This window comes from Diospyros lotus, chromosome 8, assembly GCF_014633365.1.
Source record: "Diospyros lotus cultivar Yz01 chromosome 8, ASM1463336v1, whole genome shotgun sequence".
NCBI classification, from domain to species: Eukaryota; Viridiplantae; Streptophyta; class Magnoliopsida; order Ericales; family Ebenaceae; genus Diospyros; species Diospyros lotus.
In genome coordinates, this window is record NC_068345.1 from 29,561,306 (window position 1) to 29,581,774 (window position 20,469).

General features: G+C 40.2%; 1 protein-coding gene across 5 annotated transcripts in view; it reads left to right on the plus strand.

Moving 5' to 3' along the window:
• The first annotated feature begins 3,325 nt into the window (after window positions 1-3,325).
• The window catches only part of LOC127808416 (uncharacterized), a 34,426-nt gene continuing 17,282 nt past the window's right edge, over window positions 3,326-20,469 (plus strand). For 2 of the 5 annotated variants that reach the window (XM_052346947.1, XM_052346948.1), the window contains exon 1: window positions 3,329-4,396. In XM_052346947.1, coding sequence (XP_052202907.1) covers window positions 3,590-4,396 — 807 coding nt within the window. In that variant the 5' untranslated portion in view covers window positions 3,329-3,589. Of the gene's footprint in view, window positions 4,397-18,788; window positions 18,879-20,469 lie in introns of all 5 variants that reach the window. The other 3 variants (XR_008024938.1, XM_052346949.1, XM_052346946.1) reach the window with 3 other exon arrangements.

The following is a 20,469-nucleotide window of genomic DNA, read 5'->3' on the forward strand; positions in this document are numbered from 1 at the left end:
CGTGCACCTCGAGAGGTACTTCCCGGCTTTAGCCCCAGGGGAAAGGACGAAGCACGAGACATAGAGTCAAGCCTATCGTCAGAAGCGTTCCTTGACCCGGTTAGAGGCCGGAATTATCTTTGAATTTTCCATTGTAATGACATCCCCCGATAAATAAAAGAATATATCCCATGTATTCCCGTGGAGTAGGCAAAACTATAAGCCGAACCACGTAAAATCTACAGGAGCCCAGATTATTTGTATGTGTCTTGCAAGTATAGCGGCCCAAGCACAGCTCGCTTCCAATAGGTCAAGTCGCCTAGCTGCAATCTGGTGCCGATGACCACGGGATGGCTCGGGATTACCAGAACATCCGACGCCTATGCCCGCAGACTCACCCGGATCCCTCGTTTGAGTTCGGTGCTATGCCTTTTTGGCTAGACCCGACTCCTTGGTTGATTTGGCGCCTAGGTCTCCCGGCAAACTCGGATGTATGGTAGGAATCCCGTGCTAGACCACTGGCCAAACCCAGATTCCCTGAGGTAGACTGGCCCTAGAAGGCGAAAAAGAAGTGAAATGATCACCTGATAGTTCTAGCATAAGACCGCTCCCGAAGGTCAAGTCGCCTAGTGGCAATTTGGTGCCGATGACCACGAGCTGGCCCTAGAGGATCCGATGCCTATGCCCGTAGACTCACCCAGATCCCTCATTTGAGTTCGGTGCTATGCCTTTTTAGCTAGACCCGACTCCTTGGTTGATCTGGCGCCTAGGTCTCCCGGCAAACTCGGATACCTAGGAGGAATCCCGCGCTTGGCCACTAGCCAAACCCAGATCCCCTGAGGTAAACTGGCCCAAGGAAGGCATGAAAAGACAACAACCCTGTGACAACTCTGTCATGACCCCGCTTATCAGGGTTGAGCCACCCAGGTGGAATCTGGTGCCTATGACCACGAGTTGGGGCGGGATCACCAGAACATCCAATGCCTATGCTCGTAGACTCACCCAGATCCCTCGCTTGAGTTAGGTGTTATGTCTTTTTGGCTAGACCTAACTCCTTGATAGATCTGGTGCCTAGGTCTCCCGGCAAACTTGGATGTCTGGCCAGAATCTGGTGCCGAACAACTGGCCAAACCCGGATTCCCTGAAATAGGCTAACCATGAAAGACGGACATGGAGAGCACAATAGCCAGAGCGTTATGACCCATTATGGTATCATCGGATGCTCCGGAGACTGTGCCCGTGGGCTCGTCGGGATCCATTGACTGAGTCTGGTGCTATGCTCCCGAGCTAGACCCGACTCCTTAGCTGATCTGACGCCTAGACCTCTCGGCAAGCTCGGACACCCGACTAGAATTCCATAGTGAAGTCTATCTACCAGGGGTATGATTGCCCAGAAATAATTTGGTACTTCAACCCCTGATTGACGTAAGATCTTTTGGGCATTTTGAAACATTTGATTGAGTCAAGGTGCTAGACCCGACTCCTTGGCTAAATATTTTACTCTTTAATTTTGTCTAAAGACAAAACAAAAGAGTAGGGGGCAATTGTTGTGCCATAGAAAAAATAAATAAAAAGAAATGAGAATAAAAAATGAAAAGTAAAAATAAAAGCAAAAGCTGGCGGCAAATTGCCGCCAGCCTTGCGACAAAATTGCCGCTAGCCTCGCGGCATGAGTTAGCCGCGAGGCTGGCCTTGCACAAGGGCTAGCCGCAAGGCCAGACTTGTGGCTGGCCTCGCGAGCGGCAGCCTCACGGCTGCCTGCCACGAGCTCGCTTGCGGCTAATTGCCGCAAGCGGCCTCACGGTTGCATGCCGCGAGGGCCGCGGCCCCCTTCAGGGGCTGGCCGCAAGGCTTGAGCCTTGCGGCCCCACTTTGGATGGCCGCAAGGCTCCACCTTGCGGCCACTTGGTTGGGCCGCAAGGTTCAAGCCTTGCGGCCACTTCTTTTTCGCAAGGTTTAATCCCCCTTCGTTGAAGTCGCCCCCATTTAGCAAACGCCACGTGTTAACACCAACAATTCTTGAAAATCGTGCCCTATAAATACCCAGCTACAGGACATTAATAGGGACCTCCAACTTCGATAAATCTGATCACTTTGAATACACTTTGACTATTTTTTCGTGAATATTCATCGGGGTTCGGGACTGACTTTGGCATCGGAGGGCTTTCGCGGGGAAGATTCCCGTGAGCCTTCTAACCTATTCTCTCAGCATTAACAGGGCCGAATCCTTGTGGCGAACCTAACGGCGAAGCTTGCGGCAAAGCTTGTGGCGAAGCTAGCGGCAAGACCTTGTGGCAAAGCTAGTGGCAAGACCTTGTGGCAAAGCTAGCGGCAAGACCTTGTGGCGAAGCTAGCGGCAAGACCTTGTGGCGAAGCTAGCGGCAAGACCTTGTGGCGAAGCTTGTGGCAAAGCTCGTGGCGAAGCTTGTGGCGAACCTCGTGGCGAAGCTAGCGGCAAAGCTTGTGGCAAAGCTAGCGGCGAAGCTTGTGGCGAAGCTAGCGACAAGACCTTGTGGCAAAGCTAGTGGCGAAACTAGTGGCAAGACCTTGTGGCGAAGCTTGTGGCAAAGCTCGTGGCGAAGCTTGTGGCGAACCTCGTGGCGAAGCTAGCGGCGAAGCTAGCGGCGAAGCTTGTGGCGAAGCTAGCGGCAAAGCTTGTGGCGAAGCCTTGTGGTGAACCTAGTGGCGAGACCTCGTGGCGAAAGCTAGTGACGAGAGCTAGTGGAGAAAGCTAGTGACGAGAGCTAGTGGCGAAAGCTAGTTGCGAGAACTAGCGGCAAATCCTTGCGGTGAGCATCCTAACGGCAATCTCCCTTGAAGCAACATCTCTTACGGCAACCTAACTTCACCCGACACCGAGCTCGAGTGGACCCCACATCACAAAATTTTAATTGTTGTATTTTGACAACAACAAAAATATATCTAGAGACAATCACATAAATTTATTTGTAAAAAATTAAATAAGAAGACGCATTAGACTTTTTTCAGAGATTGTCAGATAAGTTTAACAAATACGTTAGAAAGTTAAAAAGTCTGAAATATTTTTTATATCTTATCTTTCTTCGGATGCCCTCCTTGCGGACCCCATCACTCAGTCCCATGATCATATCTCATCTTTCTTTGAGATTAAAAGGTGAAATTCTTCACCTTAAGGGCTTCCTGCAGCTCACTAAAATTTATGATGGAGAAGTAAATTACGAAAATTTACCTCCATAAATTTATCTTTCTTATTCTATATGTTGATTAATAAATGTACTGACAACTAGGAAATTTACTGCCCCCACGGAACTTTACGAAGACATTGGCATGTGAAAACTGCCAAAAATGAAGGCGTATAATCCATCATGAAATTTTCCTTTCCTTAATTGGGTTGAACGTAACGAAGACATAGGTGGTTGATTTATTTGAACATGGATGGAGCATTGATCATGGACATGGATGATGGTGCCACCGCGAAGAGCGGGGTTTTGAAAAGGGAATAACTAACTTTTGGCGTGGATTATCCATTAAACGCAATCTCCCTCCTCCCTTCCCCCCTCTCGCATTTTTGTTTTCCTGTCGTCTGTTTTTCACTTCGCCTGTTGTTTGCGAGGTAACGTTGATTGATACTATGGAAGGAGACTCTGGCGAGTTTGAGGAATGGGAGCTGCTTCTCGATATCCCGGACGGTGCTATCTCGGATGAGGACTCTAGGGTTTTGGAGGCCATCGAAGAAGAAGGTGGCTCCCAAGGTATGGTTCGAACCGATTACTTCTCTCTGGGTTCTGTTGGGTCTGATAATCGCGGTTGGACTGATCCAGTGCATCCGAGGAAAGAGTTGAGTGATTTTTGGCCTGAAGATCGTAAAGTTATCACCTTCGACGCTAAAGACTCGGTGGGTTTCCCTGATACTGCGGAAAGGGAAGTGGAAGTGGAAATCGATATTGAACATGAATTGACTGTCGTGGAAGAGGAAAAACCCGAGGTCCGTTTTGAAGGAATTGAGGAAATTGGAGTTGAGGGGGAAATGGGGAAATTCTGGTCGGTTTCTGGCGAAGTAGAGCCTATTTCAGTGAAATCTGTGGACTTTGAGCACGAGGTTGAGAAGGCTATTGATAGTAATGGGAATGCTGAAGATGGTTTGGAGATATTGGGTGGAGAGGAGGCCAAGGGTTCGATAGGGGAAAGTGAGCTTTCATGTGAGAATCAGAATGCAGCTATAGGAGAAACGAAGTTGGGTAGCGAGGAAGACAAGAGGAGTGTTGTGTGGTGGAAGGTTCCATTTGAGTTCTTAAAATATTGTGTTTTCAGGTTTAGGCCGGTATGGACTTTTTCGGTGGCAGCGGCTGTTATGGGCTTTCTTATCTTGGGACGCAGATTGTATAAGATGAAGAAAAAGAGCTGGAGCTTGCAGGTGAAGGTTGCCATGAGCGATAAGGTTAATAACTCTCTAAAGCATTTGGTTTTGGGTTGTCATGTCAGATATCAGTGCGGTTTATTTTGCTTGAATTGAGAACTGAACTTCCTATTATGCCTATCCCATGTTACTCCTATGTGACAGGGTGACTATCATTTAACTCTGCCATGGTATTCTCAAGGTTACCATAAAAGCAAAAAATCAAAGGAACTAAATAGTACTTTTTTTGTGTGGTTGATTTCATCTTAAATTCTCTCTTGATTGGACCTGAGAAGAAAAAAAGGAAACTTCTTTAAATTTTTCATGATTTAAATTTTTGGAAAGAAAAGTTTCTAGTTAGCTTTAGCATCATGCAATTATATGGCCTACTTGAGTGTTTTCATTTGAATTTTGACATGAATGATAAACACAAGACATGCTTATTTCCAATAATTCCTCATTGAAAAAGGAGCTATGTACCTTTGTTCAATTTATTTGTTAGCAACAGAGTAAACGGGAGATTTTAGTCCATATTATCTATTTGGTATTTGCAATTGATAATTCTGGGTATCTTGGTAAGTTTTCTTCAAGGCCTTTCTTAAATTACTTCATCTTGGATTCTAGTTTGGCATGATTCATGACCAGTGAGTAATTAACTTGATGTTCAATAACCTTGTTTGGAATTTGGACGCATAATAGCTCTTTGCTGCATGTTTCTATCCTAGAATGCTGAACATTTTTCCTGTTTTTGTGGGTGTTCTGATAATCTTTTTTTCTTTCTGTTCAAGAGCTTCAAGCTACATATGAGGCTCCCATGTTAATCATTTTTTCAAATACAAAGTAATTATATCAAATTTTGTTCTCTTTCCCCTGGGATGATTAGTAGCCATCTGATTACATGCTTTGTATATCATTGTTATTACTTAATAGATTATAATTGGCCTTCTTTTATTTGACAAAAATCATAAAGAGTGTTTTAGTTTATGTATTACTAGCACACGCTTGGATGGTATAACTTGGTCTTGCCATGGCTTTAGTAAACACATTAGCCACTTGACTTCTTGTAGGAATATAGATAGATTAATTCCTCCTTCCTTAATTTCCCTCTTTACGAAACTTCGGTCTATTCTCACATGCTTCATTCGATCATGTTGAACTGGATTCTTAACAATACTAATTGCTAATTTACTATCACTATACACATTTGTTTACTATGACAAAGGAATATGTATGTCTTCTGTTAGCCTTCCTAAGCAAATCACTTCACAAATTCCTTGAGCTATAGCTTGGAATTCTGTCTCAGCACTACTACGAGCAACAACCGATTGTTTTTTATTTCTCCATGTAACCATATTTCCCTATACTTTAGTACAATAGCCTGAAGTTGACCGGCCATCTTCAATAGACCCTACCCAATCTGCATCAACAAAGCCCTCAATTCCTCTTTTTGCTGTTTTCTGAAATAGCAATCCCTTTCCAGGTGTCCCATTTAGATACCTTAGGACATGAAAAACAACATTAATATGTCTTTGGGTAAGAGAATGCATATATTGACTTATTACACTCACTACATAGATTATATCCGACCTTGTAAGGGTTAAGTAGATTAATTTTTCCACCAATCATTGATATCTTTCCTTTTCTACCAGGGCATCATTATTGATTTCTCCAAATTTCCAGTTCTTTTCTAAAGGTGTTCCAACAAGTCTACACCCTAGCATACTTGTTTCTTTCAACAAATCAAGTGTATATTTTCTTTGTGAGATGAAAATGCCCTCTTTACTCCAAGCCACCTCCATTCCTAAAAAATACCTCATTGTTCCTAGGTCTTTGACTTCGAATTCAGCTCTCAATTGCTTCTTCAAGCTCTCTATTTCTTGCATGTCATCTCCTGTCACTATAATATCATCCACTTATACGATCAATATAGCCTTCCTTCCATTAGTTGTTTGTTTTATGAACAATGTATGGTCTGCTTCCCACTGTTGATACCCTAACCGATTAAGGGTCATATTGAACTGAACCAGGCTCTGGGTGATTGTTTTAACCTGTATAGAGACCTCTTAAGCTTACAAACCTTTTCAGTGTCCATTTCTTGCTCAAAACTAGGAGGAACCCGCATATATATTTTTTCATCCTAATCTCCATTGAGGAAGGCATTTTTAATATCTAATTGATGTAAAGGCCACTCTAAATTAATAGCAATAAAGAGTAATACTCTGATAGAATTCAGTTTAACCACAACAGCAAATGTCTCTTCATAGTCAATTCCATAGGTTTGGGTGAAACCTTGGGCCACTAATCCAGCCTTATATCTATCAACACTTCCATTTGCATGATATTTTATCGTGAATACCCACTTACATCCAACTATCCTCTTATTTGAGGGCAATTCATACTAAGTATTATTACCGACTAGTGCTTTCATTTCTTCCAGAACATCCGCTTTCCACTTAGGATCCTTCATAGCACATTAGATGGTTTTGGGGATTTTAATGTTGTCTATACTTGCAACAAAAGCCCTAAACTATGGACACTACTTTGTGTAAGTCAAATGATTAGAAATAGGGTATTTAACACAGGACTTTACCCCTTTTCACAGTGCTATAGGAACAACCCAATCCAAATCATGAATCCTTGTAGTGTTGTCCTCAAATGGACTAGGCTCCTAAGATGGACTAACCCCCGAATTCAATGGCTAATTGTGCTAAGGTTGCTGATGGTCTTTAGGCCTCTTGGAATAAACTAGAAGAGAATTGTCAGGAGCTGGGAGGTGAGTATCAAGGGCTGGAAGGTGAGTGTCAGGAGTTGTTTTAGGATCAGGAGTGAGGTTTTTTAGATCAGGCATAGAAGTATCAAGAGGGTCAAGAGCTGCTACTAGTGTGTTGTCAGGAGTTGATGTTGCTGCTCTCCCTTGAGAACATACTAGTAGCGGAGGGGTAACAAAATCAGGCATAAGAAGAGAGAAGAAGGGATCCCGGGGCCACTCTGCATATGCAGTCTCCTCTAAAAAGGATGTAAGATGATAAAAAGGTTGATCCTCATAGAATGTCACATCAGAGGATACAAAAATTTTTCTAGAGAGATAATAGCACTTGTATCCTTTCTGGGAAGGAGAATACCTAGCAAAGATACCCTCAAGTGCCTTTGGTTCAAATTTGGTTTAGGAGGGATTATTGTTGTGAACATACACAGTGCAACCAAAAACCTTGAGGGAAGGAGAAGTAAGGAGATGAACATGGGGAAACAGACCATGAAAAGTGTTAAGAGGAGTTTCAAATTGCAGGGCTTTAAAAGGAATACGATTAATGACGTAAGAAGTGGTAAGAACAACTTCCCCCCAATAGGAATGAGGAACATAGGTAGTGAACATCATGGCTTGGGCCACCTCAAGAAGGTGTCTATTTTTTCTCCCAGCCACCCCATTTTGTTGAGGGGTGTGAGGGGTGTATGGACATGAACTCTAATGGAATATGCTATGTTCAGAGAGATATTTAGTGAAATCATGAGAAAAATATTCTCGGACATTATTAGTTTGAAGAACATGAATAGGAGTTTGAAACACATTCAAAATAAGTTTGTGAAACCTTTTGAATGTGCTACTGGCCTTTGATTTTTCTCTCATAAGATAGATCCAACAAACTCTAGTATGATCTTCAATAAAGGTTATAAACCAATGGGTACTAGAGATATTGGGATGCTTAGCAAGACCCCAAATATCACTATGAATCAAGTGAAAAGGTTTAGATGGTTTATAGGGCTGTATAGAATAATGAAAACGAGGATGTTTAGCAAGAGTACACTGCTCACACTGAAAAGATTGTTCTTTATTGATGAAAAGATGAGACTACAAGGATTTTAGATATGGGAAACTAGAGTGGCCTAGGCGTTTATGCCACAACAAAACATTGGCATTAGCTGTTACAGTAAGGACAACTTTATTGGTTAGAGAACTTGGGAATTCCGAAACATCTTCTGAAATGTAGTAAAGGCCATCTCTTGCCTTAGCACTACCAATCATCATCCCTAAAGACTAGTCCTGAAATATACAGTAGGATGGGAAAAAGTTACACTACAATTCATGTATCTTGTAAGTTTACTAATTGATAATAAATTACACTGCAATCCAGGTTTATGTAGAACAGATTTTAACTTTAGTTTTAATAAACACACTGTTCCAAACCCCAAGGCATGAGAGGTTGTGTCATCAACCATAGAAATATTAATAGTTGTGCTACAAGGTGTATAATCCATCATAGAATTAGCCAAACTTGACATATGATCTGATGCACTAGTATCCACTAGCCAAACATGTTTAGGGAGCTTTCATGAGATTAGTGAGTACTGAGGAATACCTTGTAGACCTGTTGAAGCTATTGGCTTAAGAGGAGGAGGACTTGAGGGTTTTGTACCTGTGGTTTGATTTAGCAGCCTATACAAGGCTTGAACCTGCTCTGTTGATAGTTTTAGATTTGTGTTGTTCCCAGATTCAGTAGAGACTTCTGTAGCATAAGTTGATTTGGTTGTTTCTCTCTTATTTTGTGGCTTCCAGTTTGCTAGTTTGCCATGAATCTTCCAACATGTTTCCCTTGTGTGGTATGATTTATTACAGTGGTCACACCACTGCTCGTCCTTCTACTGATTTCTTGAAAAATTATCCTCCTTTTTTGACAGTAGTAAGAGCAGTGTTTTGAGGGCCTAAGATTGAGTATGTCTATTGGGTGAGCATCACCTTCCGCTTGCTTTCCTCTTTCCTTACCTCAGCAAACACCTCTCTGAGTGTAGGTAAGGGTTTAGTAGCTAATAATCTTCCACGAACTTCATCCAAATTCGAGTTAAGACCATGGGAAAAATAAAAAACACGACCATTTTCTAACATTTTAGTGTTTTTGGTGCTATTGGTTAGACACTCCCAACTAATATTGTAGAGCAAATCCATCTCATGCTATAACTCAATCAAAACATTATAGTATTTTGTAACATTAAGATTACATTGTCTAGTTGTATGAATGACTGACTTGATTTCAAAGCATTGAGAGGCATTATCTAAATTTGAGTACATTTCTTAGACTGCATCCCAAATCTCTTTTGTAATCTTGTAGAAGAGATAGGTTCTACCGATCCTTAACTCCATTGAGTTGATAAGCCATGCCATAATAATTGAATTTTCTACTTCCCATATGCCATAATTTGCTGCTGTGTTTGGTGGGATAGGAATAGCTCCTGTCAAGTTTCTAGCTTTCCCCTTCCCCTTGATCACGAGCAATACAGTTTGAAACTATTATCTCAAATTACTCTCATTCAATTTATGTTGAGTAATCTATAGAGGATGGTTGTCAATAGGGTTTGTAGAAAAATTGGACTGAGAATATGAGGGTTAGGAGAACTAGTGGCTAAGGCTTCGGTTATCGTTGGGTTTGGTAGATTTTCGGCCATGATTTTCAAACAGCCTTGACCCTAAGATCTAGGTTACCAAGACTTGGCTCTGATACCATGAAATAAGCTGAATTCTTGAAAGCTTACTTGCATGTTATTGAATTTGAATACAGGTATTTATACAAGTACAAAATATCTATGCTATCTCCTAGAAAAAATGTATAAATTCAAATTTAGATAACTTTAACTGATATTTGAAATGTTAGACTTATCTTCTTCTTTCAAGTTGTATCTTTCCCTTGAATTTTGGAGCTTATCTTAATCTTCTAAGTTACCTCATCTTTTAAATCTTGAAGTCTTATCTTATCTCCAACCACCCTATCTTCCCTTTTTAAACTTGAACACCCAATCTCATCGTCCTACACCCTTTGATGCTCCATTTTGATTTTACAACTAAAAGGTATTGTCGTAGCAAGCAGAAAGGTGAAAGTGGTCAAAACATGAGGGGGAATGTTTTGTGATATAGAATCATCTAACCGTTTTAATATGTCTAGCTAGTCATTAATGTCGTAATTAATCTGAACTGCTAAAATGGAAGTTGGAGCCTTGGGGGTAGAATGGAATTTTTACGGGAGAATTTTTTGGGTATCAGCTGCAGCCACCTAAATTTGTGGTGCTATTAATGAGATTTTAGTTGAAGCCCTAAAGCACCAAGAAAGCAGAAATCATGATTCTTATTGAAATGGTTTCAAAAAGAGAGGTATATTTGAAAAGGGTAGTGATAAAAATATAATTTAGCATGCTGGGTGATTGGAGAAAGACCCATGTTATGATATTTAAGTAGTCTCTATTGTGAGGTTGTGTATTATCTGTATATTTTGTGCTTTGTTCTCTTCCAAAGGGCACTTAAAAGCACATTCCAAGGTTCTAATGGTAAATGTTGTTCACTTCCCCCTCTCTTTTCATTTAGTCATGGAGGTCCTCGGTTGATGTTCGGGGAAATTGAGCTTTTAGGTTGGTTGTGTAGATTCAAGGTTGGGTTTGAGAATGAGTCTATGTTGGAGGTGCCCCATCTTTTGTTTGTGGAGGACACCATTATCTTCTATGATGTGGGGAGGAGGTAGTTAGGTTTCTTAAGGTTATTATGTCTGTCATGATCAACATAATTAGGAGATGGGAGGAGATAGAAAAAAGCAGTTGAAGTTGTTTCAATTGCAATTATTATAGTTACTGTAACTGTAACTAACTACTCTAACTGTAATAAGTTGTTAGTAGAATCTGTTACAAATGCAATAAGCTCTTAGTAGAATCTGTTATAATGTAACCAATTAACTTCTTTAACTACTGTGGATAGCAACATACAAGGCTATGCCACTCTGTACCAAGACATTATGAATGAATTGATTTCAAGTTCTCTTATTTTCTCTCTATCCATTCTCTGTTTCCCTTTGTTTTTCTATATGTTTTCTCCCTAATTCCTCTCATCTCTCTGTCTCTCTTCCTAGATAACCTGGGTCCTGACAATGTCTTGTACCTTGGGAAATGATTCTGGAGGTTTATGAGTGAGAAGGATGGGGTATGGAAAAAGGTTATTATTGATAAGAATGATATTATTCAATTTGGGTTGCAAAGAGGTAGGGTTTGTCTAGAGACCCTATTAGGTTACCCATAGCATGGTATCTATCAGGATATTATGAATATCTATATTTATGCGAGTCTTGTCACTTTTGAGGGAGTGCTTCTAGGGTTCAGGTTTTGTTGGATCCAATCAGCTTTCTGTTCCTGATTTTACTTAGTATAGCCAGTGATAAAAATGCCATCGTGAGCAAGTACTTCTGCCTTATTTATAGTAACTTAATCTGGCCCCCTCGTTTCAGGCCTAACTTGTTGGATTAGAAGTTGACTAAGACAGGGAGATGATAGATGGGTTTGGCAGCATCAGATTATGGAGTCTTTTTTGTCAGTTCTATGGCCATTTATGGAAAAAGTAGATAGGAAGAGTTTGTGGAGAAATAGAGCTCCCGCGCTGTCCCTGCCCCCTGATTTGATCTGAGTCTTATGTTCTATTGTCACTTTGGACAACTTGAGGGAGCAAAATCAGGAGGTAGTACATTGGTGCTTTCCTTGCAAAAAGAAGGGTGAATCATCTATTTTTATACTGTACTTTGCTGTGTGATATTTGGGTCCTCTTTTACTCTCTTTGGTGTAAAGTGGGTGATACTAGCTATAAGTTATGGAATTTGGCTTGCCCAAATAGTGGTTAGTGCAGTGTGTGGAAGATTATTCCTTTTTGTATCTTTTGGCATATTTGGATGGAGAAACTTGAGAGCCATTGTAGGTGTAAGATGTCAGTGCTCCTGTTTGAAGGGAACTTGAAGACGATGAGAATATGGAAATCGAATCAGGCTTTTATTCCATAAGTCTTACTACTCTTTACATGCTTAGTCCCTATTTAACATGAACAAAGAGAACAAATATGGAAACATAAAATTACACCCACATAATCAGCCTAAACATTCCAAATATTGGATCTCTCAATCTCAATCTCCTCCAAATCCCCTTCAAATCATTCAGGATTTCAACACCCCCCCTCAAGTTGGATCATAGATGTTGATCATGTCCAACTTGCAGATAACTCTTCAAAGCTAGACCTTTGTAACCCCTTAGTAAATATATCTGCCAATTGTTCTCTAGTAGGAATATAGGTCATGCATATTGTCCCTTTCTCAATTTTCTCCTTTATAAAATGTCTGTCAACTTTTATATGTTTAGTCCTGTCGTGCTGAACAGGATTATGGGAAATACTAATAGTTGCTTTGTTGTCGCAGTAGAGTTTGATGGGGAACTCTACTGTGATATGTAGTTTCTCCAAAAGCTTTTGTAACCATAGCCCTTCACACATCCCTTGTGCAACGCTCTGAATTCAGCTTCAACACTACTTCTAACTACCACATTCTGCTTCTTACTCCTCCATGTTACTAGATTTCCCCAAACATAGGTACAGTAGGTGGTAGTAGATCTTCTGTCTTCTGCTGAGCCTGCCCAATCTGCATCTGTATAGATCTCTATCTTCTTATTGTCTCCTTTCTTAAAGAATAGATCTCACCTTGGTGAGCCTTTCAGATATCTAAGAATCTTATACACTGCTTCTAGGTGACTCTCCTTTGGTAAATGCATATGCTGACTGACAACACTTACAGCGAAAGCAATGTCAGGTCTAGTGTGAGATAGGTAGATTAATCTACCTACTAGCCTCTGATATCTTTCTCTATCCACAGGCTTTCCAACGTCTTCCATTCTTTTCCCTGTCTTGATTAGTGTATTGCTTAGCTTGCAACCAAGCATACCGGTCTCAGTCAAAAGGTCAAGAACATACTTTCTTTGAGAGACACTAATTCCCTTCTTGGATCTGGCGACTTCCATTCCCAGAAAATATCGCATTTGGCCTAGGTTTTTTATCTCAAACTCTGTGGCTAAGACTTTCTTCAACCTCTCCTCCTCTCCTATGTTATCTCCAGTGAGAATGATGTCATCGACATACACGATCAGAATGGTCCTCCTTCCATCATTAGATTGTTTGAAGAACATAGTATGATCTGACTGTCCCTGTTGATATCCTTGATTTTTAATTACCTTCGCAAATCAATTGCTTGAGCCCATATAAAGATTTCTTCAACCTACATACTCTGGTTTCTTTTCCCTCCTTGTAAAATCCTGGTGGTAGTGTCATGAATACTTCTTCCTCTAGCTCACCATTCAGAAAGGCATTCTTGATGTCAAACTGATGGAGTGGCCAGTCCAAGTTTGCTACCAAGGACAAGAGAACTCATATAGTATTCAACTTTGCTACTAGTGCAAATGTTTCGGTGTAGTCAATACCATATGTTTGAGTGAACCCCTTTGCAACTAGGCGGGCTTTGTACTGCTCTACTGTGCCATCCGCCTTGTACTTTACCGTGAACACCCACTTACAACCCACTGGTTTCTTCCCCTTTGGCAACGTCATCACCTCCCAAGTTCCATTTTTTTCTAATGCCCTTATTTCTTCCATCACTACTTCTCTCCATTTTGGAATCTCCAAGGCTTCTTGAATATTCTTAGGAATCTGGATTCTGTCAAGGTTAGACGTAAAAGCACGACACTTGGCAGAAAGAGAATTGTAAGATACAAATTTTGAGATAGGATGGAGAGTACATGAACGAGGTTGTTTTCTAAGAGCAACGGGTAAGTCATCAAGATTTTTTACCTGGTTAGGATTGGGTTTTGGCTCATGAGTAGTCAGAGCTATCATCGGTTCAAATTCTTTTGGTGCTTCGGATGCGAGAGTCTCATCGGGCTTTGATTTAGGTCTCTTTGAGTAGACAAGTGGTTCCCTGTCTGTTTGGTTTCCCACATCTCCCCCTGAGTTCAAGATTCCTTCAGCGTTGAACAAAGAAGGAGAAGGTATATTGTAAGGGGTAGACTCAAAGATCACAACATCGGTGTTTGAGGATCGAGCTTCACTCAAGGACTCCCCCTGAAGCGAGTAGTAGGGAGTATGCTCAAAAAATGTGACATCCAGACTAACATATAATTTCTGTGAAAGAGGGTCATAACATTTGTAACTCTTCTGAGTAGGGGAGTAACCAAGGAAGACACATTTGAGAGCTCTCGGATCCAACTTAGTACGTTGGGAGGCGTGGATGTGGACAAACACGGTGGACCCAAAAACACGAAGTGGGAGAGATGAACTGAACTGAGAATTAGGGAAGATCTCTTGGAATTTTTGGAGAGGGGTTGCAAATGAGAGAATTCGACTAGGCATTTGATTAATGAGGAATGCAGAGGTCAGAATGGCATCACCCCAAAAATTATTTTTCATTTGAGAGGTAAACAGTAGGGCACGACCTACCTCAAGAATATGCCGGTTTTTCCGTTCAACAACCCTTTTTTGTTGGGGGGTGTGAACGCAAGAACTCTGGTGAACAATACCTTTGTCTTGAAGATAGGAGCCTAAAGAATGATTAAAGTACTCAGTGCCATTATTAGTACGAAGAATTTAGATTTTTGTGTGAAATTGAGTGTAAATCATAGTGTAGAAGTACATTATGACAGAACTAACTTTAGTTTTATCATGTAGTAAATACACCCAACAGAGACGAGAATGGTCATCAATAAAGATAATAAACCATTTTGTGTGGGTCCTATTGGGAACATGTGAAGGCCTCCAAAGGTCATTGTGAATCAGAGTAAAAGGCAGTGATGGTTTATAAGCACATGAGGGAAAAGTAGTGCGAGGATGTTTTGCAAGTTCACAGACTTCACATTGTAAATCCAAAGGAGTTTTATTCGAACAAAGTGAAGGAAACAAACGTTTTAAATATTGAAAATTTGGATGACCCATTCATTTGTGCCATAACAAAAGGTCACTATCCCTAGGACTAGATGCAAAATTACAAATAGAAGGATGACACTGTTTACTCGTGTGAGCATCATCAAAGTAGTAGTCTCTCGCATTCCTTAGCACTACCAATCGTCTTCCCCGATGATAGATCCTGAAAGACACAATGGGAAGACAAAAATGTAGCTGAGCAATGAGATTGGTTGGTTAGCTGACTAACAGACAACAGATTGCAACACAAATTAGGAACATGTAGGACAGACTCCAAAGTAATAAATTCAGAGATATGGATTCTCCCCTTGCCAGCTACTGGGGATAAAGTACCATCTGCAATTTTTACTTTCAAGTTACCAATACAAGGTGAATATGTGGAAAATAAATGATAAGTATCAGTCATATGGTCAGATGTGCCAGAATCAATAATCCAGGGAGTACGAGGCGAAGTAGTACTAAGGGCAGTAAAAAAAAGTACCTTTGTGGGCTAAAGAACTTGATGGCGGAGGCGTAGAAGACTGACCCGAGGCTTGAAAAGTTGAAAAAAGAGCATATAACTTCTCAAGTTGCTCGGGGTTAAAACCCCCAATAGAGGCTGATTGAGTATGATGGGCTGTTTCTATTTGCTGTTCAGTCAAGGCCTGGTACCCATGAGATTTATTGGGCTGTCTAGGCTTCCAATCAGCAGGCTTGCCATGTAAAACCCAGCAGGTATCTTTGGAATGGCCTGATTTTTTGCAATGGTCACAAAATGGCCTTTTGTTTTGTCTCAGCCCAGATCCTGTGGGAGGCCCACGGGTCACAAGAGCTGAAGCCTCAGGCCTAGATCCAATTTTCTTCTTCATCATCACCTTCCGCCTACTTTCTTCACGCCGAATTTCGGAGAATACCTCCCGAATGGAAGGTAATGGTCGACAACCCAAGACTCGACTCCTCACACCGTCGAGCTCTCTGTTGAGCCCAGCCAGAAATTCATACACCCTCTCGTTCTCCATCCTCTTCTTGAATCGCACACTATCACTCGTGCACTCCCAAGATTCTTCACAGTTGAGATCCAGTTCCTGCCATAAACTCAACATCTCTGTGTAGTATTCTGTCACCTCCCTTTCTCCCTACTTCATCTGCCACAGTCGAGTCTTTATCTCGAAGATTTGAGAGGCATTCTCGGCGTCGGAGTGGGTTTCGCGAACAGCTTCCCACACATCTTTTGTTGTCGGCAAGAACATGTATGTTTTGCCGATTGCTGGTCACATGGAGTTGATCAAGTAGGAGGTGATGAGGGAATTCTCAGACCGCCATTTCTGGAAGACCACCACCTCCTTGGAAGATGGTTGTTTGATCTCGCCAGTAAGGAAGCCCAGTTTGCCTTTGCCGTTGATGACTAGCTTGATGGATTGGGCCCATTCGCGGTAGTTCTTCCCATTCAGCTTTTCTACGGTAAGACAAATTGAAGAATTTTCAAACCCGCTGGTCGAACCCATGGAGGGGATTATCTCTGATTCTCCCTCCTGAGTTACCGACTGGGTGGACTCATAGCTGGCGGCCATGGCTTGCTAGGTTTTTTCAGAGTAACCTGGGCTTTGATACCATGAAGATGATGAGAATATGGAAATCGAATTAGACTTTTATTCCATAAGTCTTACTACTCTTTACATGCTTAGTCCCTATTTAACATGAACAAAGAGAACAAATATGGAAACATAGAATTACACCCACATAATCAGCCCCAAATAATCAGCCTAAACATTCCAAATATTGGATCTCTCAATCTCAATCTCAATCTCTTACCACAATCTCCTCCAAATCCCCTTCAAATCATTTAGGATTTCAATAGAACCATTCTCATTATCCCTTTTTCATGGTTTAGGAAGGATTCTCTTCTCCTTCCCAAATCTTTTTTGGTTCTCTAAAAGTAGTCGGGTCTCCCTTGTTTTCTTTTTCTTTTCTGTGAACAGTTTTCCCCCTTTTGGTGCTTCTTTTATTTTATTATTGTGGTATATGTAAACAAAAAAAAAAGAAAAGAAAAACAAAGGCTTTCAACTTCAATCAAATGGATTCAAGAAGAGGTGAATATTTACTATTTCAAAGTCAATTTTGAGTAGTATTTTATGCTAAGATTCTTATCTTGTTTGACATTTTTGAACTATAAATACAAATCCAAGGTATGCTTCCACATAGCTCTGGGATATAGAGTACATAGTGAAAGCTGTTGCTAGAGAAGCTTCTCTAAGTCATTTGATTTGTCATTCTGCAATGGAGAAATATCGTGGTGCTTTTAATCAATTGTTGGAGGGTTCTAAACCCTCATCTCAACTGCATCAACCAGTTGAAACTCACAAAATCTATCTAATGAGAAAGGCAGATTATCCTTCTTGTTGGTAGGCAGTCTCTTATTTACAATTGCCATAAGGGGTTAATAGTTTTCTGTCGTGTACCTAAGGTTTACCTAGGGTTTTGATAGGAAATTGAGAGAAATCAGAGGGAGAATTAGACGGATAGGGGGGAAAAGGCAGCAAGAAATGGGGGAGGAATACAGCAGAACAGCAAGAAAGGGAGATCAGAGGGATCGTGAGAGAGTTTCGAGAGAGATATGAGAGAATTCAAGAGAGGGAAAATGAGGGAATTCATTCATCAATCAAAACATAATTTTTCATCCTCAGCTGTGGCTCATATATAGCCTAACAGCCTCCCGCAAGCACCCATGTGCAGTCCAAATGGAAAGCCTAACTGCCTATAGCTATGGCAATTATCTATAACAAAAAAGAAAGAGACAATTAAAGTTATTGTATAATGCATGTAAGCTCCTACTATTATATTTACTAATCTCTCCTTGGAGATCCTTGGGGTCATGACATTTTCTTTTTCCATCTCATTGAATTTGGTACTAAACGCCTCTGGTTTTCCCATTCTGGTCTCATTGAATTTGGTACTAAGCTCTTCTGGTTGTAAAATTGATGAGCTGAATTAATTGGAGTAAGCAGATTGAACCAATCAAACCAGGCATATCCGTTTCCCTGCTTGCTTAACAAGTTCCATCTACTCGTTATAAAGCATGTGAACGTTCTTCTTTTTCTTTCTTTTTTAAGAGATCCAAATTTGATTTACTTCTTAAAGAAATAACTTGGATCCTAATATAGACAATTATGGATGGAAAGGAATCTGAAGCTGAAATTAAACTGTGTTCTATGCAACTACTTTTAATATTTCAAAAATTTGCACAGGATTCACTAGTTAAATTAAGCTATTATTCTTAACACACACTTTGGAGTTCTTCTACATTCCCTTGCTTCCCCCCCCCCCCCCCAAAAAAAAAAAAAAAATAATAATAATAATAATAAATAAAATAAAATAAAATAAATAAATATAAATATTTGGAGCTTCTAAATTCTCAATTTGAGGCAAGCCTTGATAAGGTTGCTCCTATGTGACTGGAAAGTCATAGGTTTGAGTTGTAGAAAAACAATTTTCTTTGTGAAGGGTAATGTCATGCACAATTGTACAAAAATAACCCTCTCCTTAGCTGCCCAAAGTGGGGGAGCCTTGTGCATTGAGGACTCTCTTTTCTTTTTCTATTTTCTATAGAGCTATAAGATTGTTTATTCTGTTTCTTGGACCTGCTAGGAGTGTCAAGTAGTTTGTGCAGGCTTTATTTTCCAAGTGATACATGAATATCATCTTTGTCAGGGCTGCCTTTGTTGACTACTCTTGGATATAAATAAGAGAAGGGGGGCGAAAAAAAGCTTGCAGTAGAGTTACGCTGCCATTTTCTAAGTGGTATTTTCTAATATGTGCACATGTACTTTGTAATGCTGCATAATTTTGAATGCTTGATAGCTACTGGAGGACAACCTTGTATATCTATACATAGATACTTGTATGTATATGGTTTGTTAACATGAATATTAAGTTTGGTCCCCATGTTTTTGTTGCATTGTGATATTGACTCTTGGTTAAGTTTTGTCCACATGCATGTGAAGGAGAAAGCAAACTTTGACTTCTTGTTGATGGTATTCTTTTAATGGATGGAACAAAAGTAGGAGTAAATTCTATCTATGAATTTGGAGTGAAGCTTTACAATTACAGGGGATAAGTTGAATGTTTGATGTACAATTCTAGTAAAGATTAAAGCACGAATATTAGGAGTAAGTTTAGTGATGATTGAGCAAATATGAAGGGTATAGCTTTTTTTTATACTAATTTCCAACTTACTAGAGTAGGGAAAGATTCTTGAGGGATGGGCCATGTGGATGAAAGTTTGATTGTCTTGTTGATAAATGCATAGCCATCATACCTAATGAAACATTTTGTAAGGTAACCACACTAGAGAGATTTATGGTTGAAAATATTGGACAATCAAAAAACAAAGCTAGCAAGATGAGTGTAGTTGAGATGCAAATGCGGAGGTGAATCTCTAGCAAATCTAGGAGGGAGAGGTTTAGAAAGAAAAGGTCTTGTAGGATAATAGATATAGCATCCGTTTAAATAAGAGGAGTGAAAGTTAGGTACACAATTAGGAAAAGTGGGGTAATAAAAAGCCAAAATTTGGTTGATTTGAGATGATAAAAACATCATCTTATATTGTTGACAGGCAGAATGATTTGTTCCATATGGATAAGTTCAGATAGTTGGGAATATCTTAGGTTGTTGATTGTCATGGCAAGTACCAATTTATTGTTAAAACAGGAGCATGATCTTTATGGACCTAGAATTGAACGCTAAAAAAATAAAAGACGTGGTTTACGAGATATGTGCAAACTTTTGGAAATGAAACAATAAAATGAATAACTTAGCCAAAAAACAAAAACGAATAAAATGGACAGCCTTGAGTGCTAGCCTTATATTTTTGTCTTTTATCTTGATTTCTTCAAGTTATGGTGTCCCAACTGGATCTCACATACTTGTCTCTGCACTCATAAACACAATAGGATAATGAAAATGGTATTAAGATAATGAACTTCTGTCTTTTGCATTTAAGAATCTTGTATGTATCTGCAAAAACTGCAACAACAACAATCACAAGCCTTAAATCCCACTAGGTGGGATCAGCTAGATGAATTCTAGACCTTTGGCTCTTTATCCATCTCCATATCCTCTATAAGGCCATGATATTCTATGTCACATTTAAGGGTTTCCCATTACTGTTTATTTTCTCTTCATTTCCTGTTTTTGCTACAAACTATCTCCATGTCATCCACTTGTCTCATAGGTGCACCTATTGGCCTTCATCTCATGTGTTCAAACCATCTTAATTGCATTATTCCACATCTTATCTTCAATAAGTGCCACTTCAACTTTAATTTGACTACTTATTTTGTCTTTTCTTGTATGTTTACACATGACCCAATGTTTAAAAAAGTGTGCTTAA